This window comes from Vollenhovia emeryi, unplaced genomic scaffold, assembly GCF_000949405.1.
Source record: "Vollenhovia emeryi isolate VEMERY1.0 unplaced genomic scaffold, V.emery_V1.0 DF939151.1, whole genome shotgun sequence".
NCBI lineage: Eukaryota > Metazoa > Arthropoda > Insecta > Hymenoptera > Formicidae > Vollenhovia > Vollenhovia emeryi.
In genome coordinates, this window is record NW_011967215.1 from 2,097,646 (window position 1) to 2,115,207 (window position 17,562).

The window sequence follows — 17,562 nt, forward strand, 5'->3', positions numbered from 1 at the left end:
TAAAGACGATGTTAATTAAATTCTGATTAACTTTACGATTAATTTGAGTAACGTTTATATTTTATTAAGATTGGAATTATTGATCTTTGCTATTTAATGGAAGGAAAGATTAATATTTTATACTAAATTTTATAATTAAATAATTAAATATTATATAACTTTACATACAGATACATGTAATTTGTTGTCTCTGATTTTTCTTTTCACAAGTTAAATGAAAAACTAATAATTTCAGTTTAGTTGAATTCTCTCTAAATTGTTTAATTCAATTTAATCGTTTCATTATATTTCTTTTCGTTCGTTTGAAAAGGCCAGGTTTCTTGTCCAAGGTGGCGCGAAACTTCCCTTACGACCTCTCTTGGATCCTTTTTTTAACTGGTTACACTAGTTTACTTTTGGAACTATTTCATTACGCATTTTCTGACTCTGCCAATAGAATTTCCACTTGGTGCATGTCTGTGCTATGCATTCTGACATCTAATTTATAAAATCTACATTGTCTACATGAGAAAAGTTGATATAAATGTGCAGATAATTTATGTTAATGTCATTTTGAATTTCACAGCGCAATGCTGAAAAATAGGCGTAGCATTTTAGCATTTAAGGAAATAAAAGCTTCATATTTGTAGATAGTAGACATTACTGCTTATCGGCTGCTCTCGCTACGCATGCGCCAAAGACCCGGCCCGTCTCTAGTCCCATATCACTGGTTTCAGCAATTCAGCTGAAAAGAACAGACCTCTTGTGATGTAACAGGAAGACACAAGCAGAGCTAACCTCACTGTCAGTTTGGAGGATCGGTGTTTATGAGATCCTGGAGCTCACGTAATCGTCGGGAGAATCATGTCGCAGTACGATATTTATCAAATCCTGCATTCCACAAATATGTATTGTATCATGTGACAGGTCAACGATGCGCGAGCGAGATGTTTGACGCTGACATACAATCAGTTTTCACCCACCAGTTTTCTTTGACGCGGTGTCGAAGCACCAGATTTTCTCTGCCATCGCAGAATTTATCATAACAAAAAGCAGCTGGATCTTTTTTCGCTTATTTGCACGCACCCTTTGTAATCCGTCACGGGACCAATACGCTTCGTCCAGCTTCACAATCAACAGAGATTATTTTTCCCATAATAAGCAAAGATGTATATAATCGAAGAGGTAGGCATTGGGCGAGAAAAACAGCGGACTAAACCAGGATTTGAACCTGGGACCCTTCCGCTTGCCAGGCGACTGCTCTACCTACTGTGCTATAGATGCTCTTTGCTCCTTTCATGTTACCTAGAGTCGAGGGTATAATATTAGAACGACACTCAATTACTTACAATTAATAATTTAGCGATTGACCGTTTAGAGTACCGGACATCCCGGACACCAAGGCCATAGATGGCGAGAGGCCCATGTCCATCGTGCGTCGTATGGACCGCGAAAGGGAGCGGATGCTGGGAATGACGGATGAGGAGCGGGCGTGGAGGAAGAAATGGCTGGACGCTCAGAAACTCGCGCCCGAGGAGCCGGTGATGCCGGAGGGCTACTACCAAGAGATGTACAATCCGATCAGGAGATTCTACATGGCGCCCGGAAGAAAATTCGAGGGCATGCTGGAACCGTTTATTGTAAATAGAAAGAGTCCCACGTGGGTGATGCATGCACTTGTTATGCCAAAGAATTAACAGCTTCTTGCTCTTGTAGGGTAAAGGACCGGCGTACGTAACTCGGCGCACTTTAACCGGAATGATGATGGGCGTCTTTGCGACCTATTGCATCTATTATCATCTCAAGTACAACAAAATGGTACGCGAAAGTCTACTTCGATGCACTGAACGCGCTGCTTTTCGTAAAACACGCCATATATTTTATACTCGTCTTATTTGATTCCCTCAGAATTGGATGAGAAACGGTGGATGGAAGATCACAATTTCTAGACACAAAATGTATCCCGACACTAAGGATCTGAACGTCTTATACAGAACGAAGGGCACTGATTTCTACGTGAACGATTTCGACAAGTCGCCTATATAAATCTTGAAAGCGCGGTATCTTCCTTGTATAGTTATTTAATTGAACATCGTTAAATGTCACGAAAGTGAGAGACGCGATGTTAATAAATGTCATTAGTAATAAACGGTTATCTCGATGTTATCTCTTTTGTAACAAGTATGTACTGGGATAATTAGGAGCAATCTAACTCGCGCATTGATGACTTGAGGCTCGGATCAGCAACTCTTACTTCTCTTATCGAGATACATTCTCTTAATTACTTTCTGAGACAACGTGCATATTTGTCACGTGCCATAAAAATAATCATCACATGTTGCACAATACCAAGCGTCGAACTACAATATGTAAGAAACCTTTGAAACTTTTGATAGATTATAACAGCTCTTATATAATCCTATATCGCTCGGATATTTTCTGTCAAGTTAACGAGCGACTAATATCATTTTATTAATTCGAGTAGGATTATTAATTTTCTCTGTTTGACGCGAGGTAAGGAAACTTCGTTTGAACACAATGAATTGTATGTCAATTACAACTTCGCTGCTAATAATTTTGCCGGTAGAGCCAAGTTGCGGTCAAGCTGCCGCTACAAATGCCTCGAGGCGTCTCTGTTCTTTTATTTTGATTGATAGAAAGGAAAAGAAGAATACTTGGAAGCATTTGTAGCGGCAGTTCGACCGCAGCCTAATTTTACTGAAAGAGAGAAAAAGAATACCGAAGACATTTGAAGCGACAACTTGACCGCAGTTTTATGCAGCGCCGCATTAGTTGAAGAAACCGCTCTGCAAGACCGACCGAGCTCGCTTGTCGCTGCGGTAGCAATGGATGCGAGGTTACGTCGCCCTGTTACAGCGGTATAAACATAGCAAGTACGTCGCATTTGCGATCATGTTACCGTGTTAGAATCGACGTTAGATCAACGAAGTCGTTATCTGCGAGATGGCCGAGACCCCCTTGAGTTTGGGCGAGAAGACGTTTATTATTCACGGAGTCGACGTGAGTATATTCGGCAGCGGTTGTGCGTGCACGTGCTGTCGTCTCCGACGATCCGGCGTGCACGCGTTCGCACTCACCGGCATTTACTTACGCGAATACTGTAATAATTACCTCCGCTCCATTAATAATTGTATTGTAAATTGTTGAACAGAAATTTACTCGAAAAATAATCTCTTATTAGCCGCGTTCGAAGGTGGACTTTGTAAAGTGCCTGCTACAGATTTCGTTGGCAAAATGTTAGCCGAAACGCGACAGAATTTATTAAAAGAATGTAACGACAGGGTGACTGTGCGAACCGAGCAGGATCTTGTAACCGTTGGCGCGAAATGTGTGATTTCAATGAAATGACAAGTGGTTTCTGCTGGCAAAATATAAGCCTAGTGCAGACAGTTTGTGCGTCTGTTCCGCTCAAATCTGGCAGCATTTTGCTAACATTGTGCTCCTTGGGCATCGTATAACGATTGATTCGTTAATTTCAGCTTAATCTGAGAAATGACGGACGGTCCAGGTGTCAGTACCGTTCAATCGAGATCGAAACCAGGTTGATGAAGCACACGCACGGATCGGCGAGATTACGCCTAGGCAACATCACGGACGTATTAGTGGGCGTGAAAGTGGAGATCGACACCCCGTACGCCGAGAGACCGGATGAGGGCAAATTGGACTTTTTCGTAGACTGGTACGCATGCGTCTTAAGCTCGGGTGATCAATTCTGTATCTTACACTATAGTGAAAATGCTAAAAGTGAGTAGTCCTGTCTCTTTCCAACTAAAAAGAGGCAGAGCCGTTCACTTGTAGGCATTTTTACTATATTGCAAGACACAGAATTGGCCCCCAGATTCTCGATTAATGGGCAGAGTGTCATACTTTTGGTCGTCTGTTTCAGCTCCGCTAACGCCACACCAGCGTTCGAGGGCAAAGGCGGGGACGATCTGGCGACCGAGATAAGTAACATCCTTTCTATGGCTTATCAGACGCCAGATGCCTTCGATTTCAAGCAGCTGTGCATTATACCTCATAAGAAGTGTTGGAAAATATACGTGGACATTTTGGTGAGTACAACTGTGTCGAGTGGCACGACCACGCTTAAGAGCCAGCCTCATTACTGTTCGCCTTCTCAGATTCTTCAGTGCGGCGGGAATCTATTCGACGCCGTGGGCGCTGCGGTGAAGGCGGCTTTGTACAATACTGAAATTCCGAGGGTGATCACAGCAACGCTGGACGGTGGCGAACCGGATATCCAGGTGTCGGACGATCCTTACGACTGTATCAAACTGGATGTCACAAATTATCCGTTGGTAGTAACAGTATGCAAGGTATAACGCAATAATCTTTATTGTGAAATAAAGGAATCGACATGATAGCAAGTTACGCTTTACGTAAATAAAGTACGATTACTCTCTCATTTTTTGTAACTTTTTATTAATTGCTTTGTACATTTTTGGCAATTAAGTTTCAATCTTTAATTGATAAATATGTTAATTGCTACGCTGAAAGAAAAATGTTTCCTCCAACAGATTGGAGACAATTTCGTGATAGATCCAACGTCGGAAGAAGAAACCTGCAGTATGGCTAGTGTCCTTATGTCCGTGATGCCGAACGGCAAGGTGACGTCTGTGGTCAAGCTGGGATACGGCAGCTTGCTGCCTAGCACCTTTATCAAGATGTTGCAGGTGATAACAGTCTCTATACATATTGATTATGTCGTACGCCATGCTTGAAGGCGAATTATTCTGAATTTGTCTGGATTTTCGATTTTACAGGTCGGAAAGGATATCAGTCTCAAGCTAAACGAAGAACTTATGAGAGGACTGGAAGAGGAAAGTAAGCTCGGCCAAACGAAACCAATATTTGGTTTTCTTAGATAGTAACGCGCGCGATACGTTGTCGTAGACTTTGAAAGGTACGAATATTTTTTTTCGAATTCTCAACTGTGGACTTGTTAAGCTGCGCAACACTTCTCGTTATTTAGCTATTAACGGTCCCCCAAACTCGTGAAGTATTTTTGATACTTGCGAAATTTTATAAAGCTGCAATAGCATACTTTTTGCTACGGTGTAAAAATAGTTGTGTGTATGTGTGCGTGCAACTTTGCATAATTTAAAAATTATCACGGACTTTAGATTTAAAAAAACCCTTCGTGAGGCCCTTTGTGAAAGAAATGTGTACGTGTAATGGAAGAGCAATGAATCAGTCAAATAAATGATACCAGAGCCATGTGTATAGATTTCAACTATATACTATTATTTTTTAATTCAATAATAATTGTCCCGTCTTCTAATTCGGGCAAGTACATAAAAATCTCTTAAAACTTCGATAATTTCGGACTCTGAAGTTTAACAGCGCTCATTTACCGACTCTGTATGACATACTTTTATTATTTCTTTCATTTTTCTATATGGAAAACTCGCCCGAGGCGCATTCAACAATTCGTTCTTTAATCATCAACATGATTAATCGGTCTCCGCTTGCTTTGATTACATCTAGACAGGCGGATAACTGAGTGTACGACAATCAAAGTCGATAAATGGCGCGCGCGCGATAAGATCGGCTTGCCCGGTGAATATACAGAAGTAACGCCTTCTCGTCCACAAGAATTAACATTGAGAAAAATAATTTCTGACGCGATCGTTTCAATAGCATTCCTTTGTTTTACAGTAGGATATTCTTACGGTCGTATAAATATCCTCCATGAAGTCAGTTCGTTTATATAATGGGCAGGGAAGCGGGAAAATTCGCACGAAGCTCGAGCTGTGATAACGAAATCCGTTGTTTCATTTCTTCTCTTTTTTTTTCAACGAACCTTAAATAGAGTGGCTATTACAATGATTATGTTGAAAGTAGTGCTGAAAGTAGTGAAAGATATCTTTTCTTTTTAGTTTCTTATAAATATTCTGTTCTTATACACAGCGTTTTTCTTCCTTTTACGGATTTGTTAATAGTTTATACAGAGGTCCTAGCATAAGTAATTCTTACAAGATAATAGAATCGTTCTCTAGTGTGTGTAATCGTGTGTGTAGTTACAAGTTCGTCAACGTATATATAATATATATTTAATATCATTGTTACTTCCGAGAAAATCGGACGTCCGAGTTTAACAGCGGTGACATCGTCGAGTGACATGTAGGAACCTCCCTTTCACACAGACACACACATACACACGTACGCACGCACGCACGCACATTCTCTCTTTCTCTCTCTCTCTCTTTCTCTCTAACTCTCGTTTGTAAATTGCAAACAATTGAACGTGACGAGAACCGAGGATCGCATCTTTACATGGCCACCAACGCGAAATTACTCTGGCGTGTAAAACAGTTGCAGATGAATGCATTCGTCATTGTATTGTGCGGCGCATTTAAGCCGGAAACTGATTGTAAGTAAATTATAAAACGCCACTCGATTTTTATAAGTGAGACCCTGAAAAGTTTTAAGACTGAAAGTCGACTGCGGGAGAATGTTCAGTTTTCAATTTACAATGACAAAATAAGCTGTGCGTCTTTTTCACTTCATATTAATCGCGATTTGAGAAGAAAAAAGAAAATTTATTTCTCTTAATTTTCACCTGCTCGCAAGTAATAAATTTGATAAATATAGGAATAAAAAAGAAAAAGCCAACGTACACGTTAAATAATATTTGAAAGAATTAAATTATTAAAAATTCATAAAATCGATATATTTTTTACGCTCGATCCGTATATATTGTCCTGAAATCTTTGTTTCTAAAAAAGTAATCGTTCGTATTGCTTTCGCAAATAAAAATGACTCAAATACGTCGCTTGCGCATGCAAACTATTTGCGCGTTAGATCGATAGATCTCATTTGATCGAAGATATACAACGGAGAAGGGCTATTTACGAGGCCATGCGTTTACGCGCATGTAAGTATGCATCGGTGGAAGTTCGTCTTCGGGATTATTATACTCGGCATCCCTTCGTCGTGTTACTGCTACATTTTTACAATGCCTACCGTCGAAGCTTATTTAATAAGTAACAAATAAGGATCGATAGCGTGAAACACTATCTCGCCCCTCTTTTCTAATAACAAACTAAACCTTAAGCTACGCTAACAATAAGTGAACTCGCGGATACTATCATCGATTAACACACGTTGTGTCATTAACACGCTGATTCCAGGCGGAACGAAGGTACTTTGTCGGATTAGAAAAATTGGAACACGATCGGATTCGCGACTTAAAGAGCGGGATAATCGCCGGGAAAGTAAGTTTAGTCGAATTCCTTAAATAACGCCAGAGATCGCGACAATGCAATATAGTAATCAACGTGTCAATCATCTGCCGCTATATAAATTTAAAGCCTTAGACGAACCTAAGTCACGAATTTTTTTTTAAAGCAATCGCTTGCATCGGTCGCTTTACGAAGATCAATCGCTATTCTAAGTCGCACTTTATCAACGATTATTATGAAATTATCAACGTGAGAGTAATTATACCTTCGAGAGGAGGTAATATTTAAGCATAATCTCGAAAATCAGTATCGATTTCTTAAGTACGTTAAAGCTACGTTATTTATGTGTTACTCCGCGCGCATGTACACGAATATATATACATACATGTTCTTATACATATATGTATATATATTTATATATAATATTGGGTGTCTCGGAAGAGACGCGCACTCAACGACATTAAAATGCAGTCAGATTTTTTAAGTTGACTGAACTTTGGTCTCTTTTTGATTTGCAGCATTAAACAATTTTGGCGCGAGTGGACTTCTAAATAAAATATCTCTCTGTTAAAATTCACCGAACCCGTTGGGCCGAGCAACACGATTTATGTATATCAATAAGGTATGTACATACTCGAAGCCTAATACGCCAAAATTCCTTAATTTTTCGACGACACACAATTGCGTAGTTAACGATTTCGTGGTTTCTCAGGCGAGGTACGCGGCTTCTAAGATCTCCTATAGATACAGAGTAACCCATTTTAATGAATGCTGTAAAATATTTCCTATGTTAAGCGAGATACAGCATGCTTTGTATTTTATCTGCTTCGATAAGGATATTATATCTGGAGACAAAAAAAAATAAGTGTCCCGATTATTTAATGCGAAATATTTCACTGCATTAATTACAACGGGACAACTTTTTATATTGTATATGTATTTATATCTAATTTTTATTGGTAATTGTATTTATATTATTTATATTTGCATTTGTCTTTGTATTTATATATTTATGTTCATGTATGTATATTTTCGTATTTATATATTCATATGTTCATATTTATAGTTGCGTTTATGTTCATATTTATATTCGCGTTCATATATCTATATTTTTTATTTATATAGTTACTTATACATACGTGTATATGTACACATACAATATATGTGTATATATGTATGTATGTATGTATAATTTGCTAAATTGTGTCCAGTAAGTGTCTGAACCTAATCTTCGTTTGAGGTCTACTTCTCGTGTATCTTCATCGCGCGTAGATCATGGAAACTGAACGACTGAATAAGTCAAAAACTATCTCAACTTTTCGTGCGCTAATGCGTAGTCTAATAGCAAAAGTAAAACGGCGGATGGCGATGGGTGGAAAACGACTATTCGAAAAGGTGCAGATCGAAAGCGGTAGCAGTGAACGAACTAAAAAAAAAGAGAAAAAAAGAGAGAATCGATTCACACACTCGTTCGACAGCTGTGAATAATCGTGTACTTTATTTATTTAACGTTTAATTAGACTTTCGCAAGTTCAAAATCCAGTTTAATTCTTCCCACACTCATTACCTCTATTTTAATTTTAATGTCCATGTTAATTGTTATATAAGTGTCACTCTTTCGCACTCGGTTAATTGGTTGCGCGTGAGAAACAAATCCTCCTTTTTTTTCCTGTTTTTTTTCCTCTCTTCCTCTTTATTATTAACTCTTGCACTCGGCGAAACGTAATTGCATAACTTCCCTAAAATTCACCACACTTTAACCGCAATAAATAATGTGTATTACTCGCTGCTTACCTAATTAATTAAGTAATTTTACAATCGGCGGCCCTCTCGCCGCACACGAGACGATCCCTCGCCGTACCCCGTAAAATTAGATAACAACAGAGACCCCCAGAGAGCTACAAATTCTCAGTAATCGCACAGCGGGCGTATCGTTACTCCACGTGTCCGGTACATCACATAAGTACACATCGTTTTTTTCCTTCCCCTGTCGTTCGTCTAAAGTATCCAAACGAGCCTCCTTACAGCCCCTTGCGTACAGCCTCTCTTCGCATACTCGCGTTTTCTTTTCGCCCTCGTTAAACATGTAACCCGCGATCGGAACTGAAATAATCTAGAGTTCTGCTTCGAGATCGAAGCTGCTATAGTAGTTATATAGTAACTATAAGTGTATATTGTATATATATACCGTAACAGCACACGATACTCTGTACTTCTATAGAATGTACTAAGAATATAGAGAAAAGTCCCTTATTATGAGATAGGCTTCTCTAGTATGAGGAGGTTCTGCTAAATTAATATGCATCATTTGGTTCCACCATGAATTTATTGCCCTTGTAGTGAAATCTGTTTAGTCGAAAATTGATTGTTAGATCGTGTAGTCGTTGCAAACAAAGATTTGCGATTGAATTTGGACGTTGGAAACCTACTATCTCATAATAGAGGATCTTCCTATTCTGAGAATATCCCTATAATATCCTATTCCTTTGCGACACCCTGCAAACATTCTCAGATTCTACACATGCTGTTAGAGTATATAGACACGGATGTTAATTTTCGAGATACATTTCGAGGGGGTGAAAAAAAAACAAGAGAAAAGAAATCGGTCGTATGCGAGATGGCTGCCTGATGGATCTCGCGCTATCCCCGTTCTCCTCTCGTGAGCTTCGTCAGCCTTCGGTGCCGGCCGCGAATCGAAAATGCGAAAACGAGGTGTGCGAAGTCGCGCTAAATGCGTAAGTACGCGCGCGGTTTTTTTTTTCTTGCCCTCCCTCACGCGCGATTAATTGAAAGTTCGGCACAATACCGTTTTGTTAACGCAAGGATTACCCGGGCCCGCCGAGTAAACCGATCGAACGACGGTGATCTCGGTAAAGTGTGTCTAGCACGGAAGAAATACGCCATGTTCAATGTCTGTAAAATGATCATCAACGTTTATTGAGATACATTGTTATTGAAAGCATTTAAACTCCCCCCTTTTTCCCTTACAGGCGCCTGATAAGTAATCCGCGCGCGTATTTACCGTTTTAGACGATCAAACACCGACGCAGAGGTAAATGAACTTACAACGACAATGATTAGATCGTAGCGATAATCGTGCGATTACTGTACAACGTGCGACGCTTCGCGCGGCGAATTTCTCCTCCGTCGAAGGTCTGTCCTTACTTCCCTTCGTACGTGAGACACGCGGTAGCGAGAAACGTACGAGAGAAAGAGAAAGAGAAAGAAAGAGAGAGAGAGAAAGAGAGAGACACGCCGCGATGAGTCGGAACGTCTCTTCTCGTTTCCGGCAAGATCGGATTCTCGCGTTCACGCTACCGCCTGACAATGAGAGAGGTGAGCGTCGCACCAATTAAAAAGAAAGAAAAAGAAAAACCAGAGAGGATAAAACAACCGCGAAGCGCGTGCGTTAACAAGATCCTGAGAGAATTATCCGTGAGATTTGTCGCGGGACGTGACACGCGATATTAACCCGTTGGCTCCTTCGGAAATCCAAATCGCGTGCTCGATATATAACTATACTTTCTAGGGAAGCGTACTATTTTGTTTTATATATACTTAACGCTATTTACAAAGACTTTTAGAGTTTTATTCGAGCGAGCGAGAAGAAAGGAACATTTCATTTTTTTTTCTTTTAACGAACGATTGCTCGAGAAACGCAGCTCGGAAGAGATATACACGCACACGCACACACGAGGGGGGACCATTTGTTACGCAACAACTGCAGCGCGTTAAACGCACCGGCGCCAGCCGGTGACCTCGCAACAATCTCCGCTGCAACCGGAAGTGGAACTATGAAGAATACCCGTTCGCGGTGGGGACCGCCAGCGGGTTAATATCGCGTCGCGGTCAATGCGACGCACGACGTCGAGTCGATCTCCGCGGACGTGTTGAACTCGAGGACTCCGAGCCCTCGGCCGTAACGGCGAACGGCCGCGAGTGCATCGCTCGACGTTGCACCGCTGACGTTGCGCCCGATTGCATCTCGATCTCCCGGTTTGTCTCCCATTTCTCGTTTCCCGGGTCGACGAGCTAAGGGTGGGAATACAAGAGGGTTTTGGACACGTTGTGTCTGAATAAAACAATTAATACGGCATATTAATTGCATTCTCGAATGGCCCTTCGCTTCGTTAATATTTTCTTTCTTTTTTTTTTGAAGGGGGAGAACGATTATCGGGTCGCAAAATGTGAGAATCGCGCGCGGGAGTTGGACCGGTCCGGGATGCAACCGGGCCCAAGAGTTGGAGCAACCCAGGGTTCATCCGCGATCCGCACTCGCGTTTCTACATAATTAACAATATCGCCTATAACATCTGAGGAAAAACGCGCGTGCGGACGACGGCCGGCGGAGCCGATTTAAATATCGATATCGGTCGTCTCAAACGACAACGGATACAACGACGGCTTATTTTTTTTTTCCTTTACTTCCTTTTCCTGCCCGAAAGCCTACGAAAGTGAGAAGAAGGTGAAGAAGTGAAAGCACGCTGATCTTAGAACTTTCCAGCAGCTCTGGCGGATTTACAAGGCTCGGAAACGGTGAGAGAATTATATTCGCTTACAAATAATTCTTATTATGTATATATCGACACACACGGACAAGAATATAAACTCTGCGACGCGAAACAATCTGGTCGACACCGGTTTCTCGCGTCGTGTTACCTGTGCGACTCGCAGGGAAGCCTCGACCTTTAAGTTTAACGACGGATTATTCTCGATTCTAATTCATAGCGAACCCCTTCTTAACCAAAGGGACGACATCGCGGGAACGATTATTACTTCTCCTATATTATTAAAAAATTGCAGCTCGAAGAAAGTTTTACTAGCAATTCAATTGCTAAAAATTATCGTAAATTAATAATCCGCGACCCGTGCAAAATATTATTTTTAAATTAATCTCGAGTAGATTTTATTTCCTTTTTTTCCATTCGAGATTTAATAATCATTGTTTAAAAATTATGTAGGTGACATACGATTGTTTTTTCGAAAGAACCGAAGAGTGGGCGAGTTCGTCGTTAAAATTAAAGTCGAGGATCCCGGGAAAACATTCTGTACATTCTCTCCCATTCGGGATCGTCCCGTGAAACGACCCTCCAGCTATCGCAGCTTAAGTCGTTTGTCTTCGTTAGTTAAACCGCGTTAAGACATAATCCTCGGAGGTACAGCTACGCGATATATTTTTTTTTATTTTTTAATACACTGCGCGAGAGAAATGCGTTTTTTTTTTAAGTACATAGATACAATATAAGAAACGCGTTAATGACGCATAAAAATATTCTCGATGGCTCTTCTCAGTTAATAAGGGACGGGATGACTTACGCGACTCTTTGCTGATAATGAGTGAAGAAGGAAACGGAAACGGAGGTCGACAATGGCGAAATGACACGATCGCGAATTATGGGAAATATATATGTGTGTGTGTGTGGGTGGGTGGGTGTGTGTGTCATCTGTATATGTATATATCGAGGATTTAATCTCGAGTCACAATCAAATATCGTTTGTTCCTTTTTCGAATCTCTTACTCGCGATATTTATTTCTGGGCCAGAAGGAAGTCGGATAAACGAAATCGTATTAGGGACGATCGACCAATCTGTGGGCACGTTAAACCCGCAGTGAACTCGCGGTGCCGCAAAACTCGTTTTATAATTTGACTTCGTTAAAGACGAAAACTCCAAAAGACATCTGACAATGAGTCTTTCGCGTCAAGTTTTTTTTTTTGTACGTCTTTCAGACATCTCCGGATCTCTTTGCTCGTGAGATCCGAATGAAACTTCTTGCCTGGTGAACCGGGCGTCGTGATAGGAATTCCACGAATTGCGGAGGTACAGGTCGTTCAAGTTAGCGCCACGTCTCTTCTCGGGGAATCGCGCTTGATCAGAGATCTCTCGCGTGAAATTAATTAGCGTAAACTCGTCCATATTGTGCATTATCTAAGCGCGCAAGTAAAAGGAGGTAAAACGACGCGGGCCTAAATTGCGATACGAAGGGGCTTTGCAAGGGTCGAGGTACAAGGCGGCAAGAGTGTCGACGGCAAGGCAGGTGTGTTAGACGAGGACGAGCGCGACAAGACGATGTCGTAACGGCCACGACAATGGCGAGGAACAGCGATGGTAGTAACGACGGTGCACGTTTGTATGTGTGTATGTATATGTGTGTGTTCGTGTGCGTGTGTGTAACACAAAGGTATACGTAACAATACGCGTCTTTATTATTTGGCAGTGTAAGGCATATAGAGTGCTTAAGACTAGAATAAGGTGCAATAAATAGGCCTCTTAAAGCCTTTTTCAAACGAGAGAGAGAAGTCCTATTGTATATGTGTATATATATTATACGGACCTAAAGAGAACTCTGCTTTACTTATACTCTTTTTTTATCTTTTTCATCGTTAATTCTCGTAATATAACCGATGACGGCGTAATAACTTGACTTAGGTACTTCGAAGACTCAAAAACGTTTTATTTCTTTTCCCATTCCCTTTTCATTTAACGTACTTCTGTGTGTGCCCCTTCTTCTTGTCATTTTTCTTTTCTACATCCGGCCTGTTCCCTCTCTTTTCCTCTCCTCCCTCTCTCCCCGTCTCTCCTCCCCCCCCTCTCTCTCTCTCTCTCATTCTTGTTTGTCTCTCTCTTTCTCTCTCGCGAAAGGACGCTTGAAAAATGAACGATAAGCTAGAACTACAAAATACGGCTACTGACTTCATGGAGATGTAACTTCGTACACACACGTTACACGCTATTCTCTATTATTTGGCAGCGGTCTTGCACTTAAAAACGTAAAACTTACACGACGAAGTATAATTATAAACCCATATTGCCAACGTTTTTAACATCGGGGTCCGGTGGGCGACGGCGATTCTCGATCATAATCGCGTAATCGAGCGATCGCGGAATTCTACAACTCCCCCTCCCCCTTCCTTTCCGCCAACCCTTTCTTTGCCCTCGTGCGGCCGTGAAGAAACACGTTTCGTCGTAATCGCGAGATACGAACTATCCCCTCTGTGTGATAATGATATTTATAATTATATTTATATATAATATATCTCTCTTTATATATATATGTATATTTATGTATATATATGTATATTTACGCGCTTCGTATACGCGTGAAATCGATAGGTCCTGAGAATAACATCGTAGTCACAGGATGAACGAAAACCTTCCCTTTCTTTTTCGTTATTTTCTTCTTCTCTCCCCCCTCCCCCTCCTCCTACCCGGAACGGTGGGGTAAAACTACCCCGCTTCCGGTTAGGTCGCTTTAGATCCCTCGGCGATGTAGCGATTGAAACGGTCCGCCAGTTGAACGCGAGGCTTCGTGCGATCGTAGATATTATCGCCCATATTCGCGTGCGTCCGTTCCATTTCTCGTCCGGTTTCCGCGCGACCGTCATCCCTGTTTCTATCCCTCGATCTTTTTCTCTTCCTCCTTCCCCCCATTTCGCTGCATACATATATATGGTTAAAGCATGTGCGCAGCGTGTGTGATTACGTTTTTACTATCAGGATCTTCGTATCGATTTAAGCGTAATAATGGCAATGTATGGCAATGTTGTGGCGATCGATTCCGTGATCTGCGGTCTTTCGGCAAAGAAGAAGAATTCGGTGCGACTTCGCATAATATTCCCTTTATCTTCCCCTCCCCCTCTCCCCCCTTGCCCAACCGTTCCCTTTCCGCAGGATCGTTTCTTTCTCTTCTTCTCGTCTATCGTAACGGTAACGCTAGAAAACAAATTGCATTTACACACACCCGTTTTTTTTCCGCCCTTTTGTCTTCCTTCCTCAAACTCTCTTCTCTCAGTAAGGCACCCCTAGTGCAAAGTATATTCACGGAAGTATTAGAGTAATACAAACTAGTGACTAGATCATCCTTAAGTCGCGCGCAAGAGAGAGATCGGGAGAGCGACAAAGGGAAAGAGAAAGAGTCGCGAAAGGAAAAGAAGAGGAGAAAGGGAGAGAGCAAGAGAGAGAGAGAGAGAGAGAGAGAAGAAAGAGAGAGATGGTAGTTATCTGAGAAATAACAATATATTACTACGAGAAGAAAAGGAGAGAGAAAGAGAGAATAAGAGGGATAGACATACAACGCAGGGAAAGAGCGAGAACAAGGAGAGAGAGAGAGAGAGAGAGAGAGAGAGAGAGAGAGAGAGAGAGAGAGAGAGAGAGAGAGAGAGAGAGAGAGAGAGAGAGAGAGATCTCCCGCGGTGAAGAAGAAGAAAGAGAGAACCAAAAGACTGGAGGCAGAAACAACGAAGAGATGAAGATAAGAAAGAAGAAGAGTCAAGAATGATTTGCGTACCAACTTAAGGGTACCAACTGTATCTCACATATCTACATATCTTCAAAACTCAACCTCGAATCTTTCTCATTTTCTCTTTTCCTCCCACCGCTCTCTCTCTTTCTCTCTCTCTCTCTCTCTTCCTCCCTTTCTTTTTCCCGTCTTTCGACGTCTATATTTCTCTATTTTCCCTCTCTTTTCCTTCCCTTCCGCGTCTCCCTTCGTGCGGCCGTCGTCGCGCTTCTTTCACACAGTGGTGCGTCAAAGAACGAAAGGAATTCAACGAACACGCGCGCGCACATACACACGCACATACAACCCCGCGCGCGCACACAAACACACGCACACGCACACATACACACGGTAAGGGAGAAACACAAAAAGAGACACAAGGGGGTACGGTGAGGAAACGTAAGGGAGGCGTATGTAACAACGGAACTGCGAATGGGAGAGGCAGTGGTGCGTTACTTTTTGGGGTAATATTTTTAATAATTGATGTCGCTCGCGCGGATCGGCGGATCCGGCAGCGACGACCGGTCGGTCGCCCGGTACGGTACGACCTCGGGGCGCGTCAGAGTGGTCGTCCTCGTCAGGAGAGAGGAAAGAAAGGGGATGCCTCGCGACTCTCCTTTTAACCACGAGGCGACCCACCCCTCTCGTTATCAACCGCGAATGGACCCTCCACTCCGCTCCTCCTCTCTCCCCGTACCTCCTCTCTTTCTCTCGGTCCCTCCCCCCCTCGTTCTCTGAGCCCCCTGCTCTCTTTGTGAGCGATCGACGGCCACGGGGAGACGACGTGGACGCGGGAGGGTGGCGAAGACATCGTCGTCGTCGTCGTCGTCGTCGTCGTCGTCGTCGGCTCGTACTCGTAGTGGTAGTAGGCGTCGCTACTGACGACGCGGCGGCGTCGTCTCTAAACGGCAGTCTCGGTGTGACTGTGACTCGAGAGCCTCTCGACGTCAATCTCCGGTATGGTGAGCTCGTCCGGTATGTTGTCGGCGTACTCGATGCTGCTCGTCTGCGAGAGTCGTTTGCTCAGGGACGACTGCTTCCTCAGTACCTCCGCCAGGGTGGTGCTGCTGTGCTCGCCGTAGCGCGTATCTAGGCCCTGCCGAAATGCGTTCACTACGCGGATCTGCAAATTGGAAAGCCGGTACCGGTCGGATCAGTCTGGTCTCATGGGGGACGATCGGCACACCGCCGGCGCGGCCGCGGCGACGGCGGTCGCCGATGGGGGGTGACGAATGACAGGCACACGCAACAGCAAGTTGCAGGCTGCCGAATGACACACACACGCACTCGAGATAGAAAGGAAACGTTCAGGCGAGATTCATAACGCCGCGACACACACACTGTGTATATATGTGCGCCCGAGCGCGCGCACGCGCGCGCGTGTGTGTGTACGCGGGTGGTTTACGCACATATATGCACAGTGGATAAAGATGCGGACCGTCCGCAAAACTGTCGCCCTCGTGTCTTATCCGGGTCGCGTCCACTACCGCTGCGGAGTCAACATTTTGGACCTGGGACTTTTAATCGCAAAGATCCAACCCAAAGATTGAAAGTAACAAGGACTTGATCGTTTGACTACCTTGCAGATTTCTGTTTTAGAAAATCGCGGATAAGTTGACTCCACGCGCATCGAGGCTTCCGTTAAAGAACAATGCGCCAGTCTTGGGAGATCCCGTACAGATATTGATACGTATAGCAACGGCGGGGGAATGGGATCGAAGGATGAATCGCGTCTGGAGTGAAAGAAAATTCGCTTACCGGACTCACCTTTGAGTTACTTCAGCCCGCTCTAATTAACTTTCCAGTCTGCTTGAAATTTTATCTCCAGATCAGATCTGGTCCAGACCGTTACGTCGGCGTTATTCTTTTTTTTCTCTCTTTTCCTTCTTTGGCTATTTTACCGGATTCACCATGAGACCCCCATTCGCTTTGCATCCCGCCATTTAAGATACGTAAATACGTAGAAACAAGACAGAAAGCAGCGATGGCACAAGATATTACAGAACTAGCGGGGCTTTTTTGGATCGCCCTGCGGAACAAGGCATTGTTAGAACACAAAAGTTCGGAGCAGCTGCGTCGGTATGGCTGATAGGAGAGAGA

The 17,562-nt window shown here is 42.9% G+C and overlaps 2 protein-coding genes across 2 annotated transcripts; both read left to right on the forward strand.

The window, feature by feature from the left end:
* The first annotated feature begins 712 nt into the window (after window positions 1–712).
* LOC105565558 lies at window positions 713–2,134 on the forward strand. The gene is made up of 4 exons (XM_012018854.1): window positions 713–851; window positions 1,358–1,619; window positions 1,696–1,797; window positions 1,888–2,134. The coding sequence occupies exons 1-4, from the start codon at window positions 844–846 to the stop codon at window positions 2,023–2,025; spliced, it is 510 nt and encodes a 169-aa protein (XP_011874244.1). The 5' UTR covers window positions 713–843; the 3' UTR covers window positions 2,026–2,134.
* A 666-nt stretch (window positions 2,135–2,800) lies between these two features.
* Window positions 2,801–6,395, forward strand: LOC105565559 (exosome complex exonuclease RRP42). The gene is made up of 6 exons (XM_012018855.1): window positions 2,801–3,000; window positions 3,480–3,679; window positions 3,887–4,052; window positions 4,122–4,316; window positions 4,518–4,673; window positions 4,764–6,395. The coding sequence occupies exons 1-6, from the start codon at window positions 2,944–2,946 to the stop codon at window positions 4,866–4,868; spliced, it is 879 nt and encodes a 292-aa protein (XP_011874245.1). The 5' UTR covers window positions 2,801–2,943; the 3' UTR covers window positions 4,869–6,395.
* The last annotated feature ends 11,167 nt before the right edge of the window (window positions 6,396–17,562 follow it).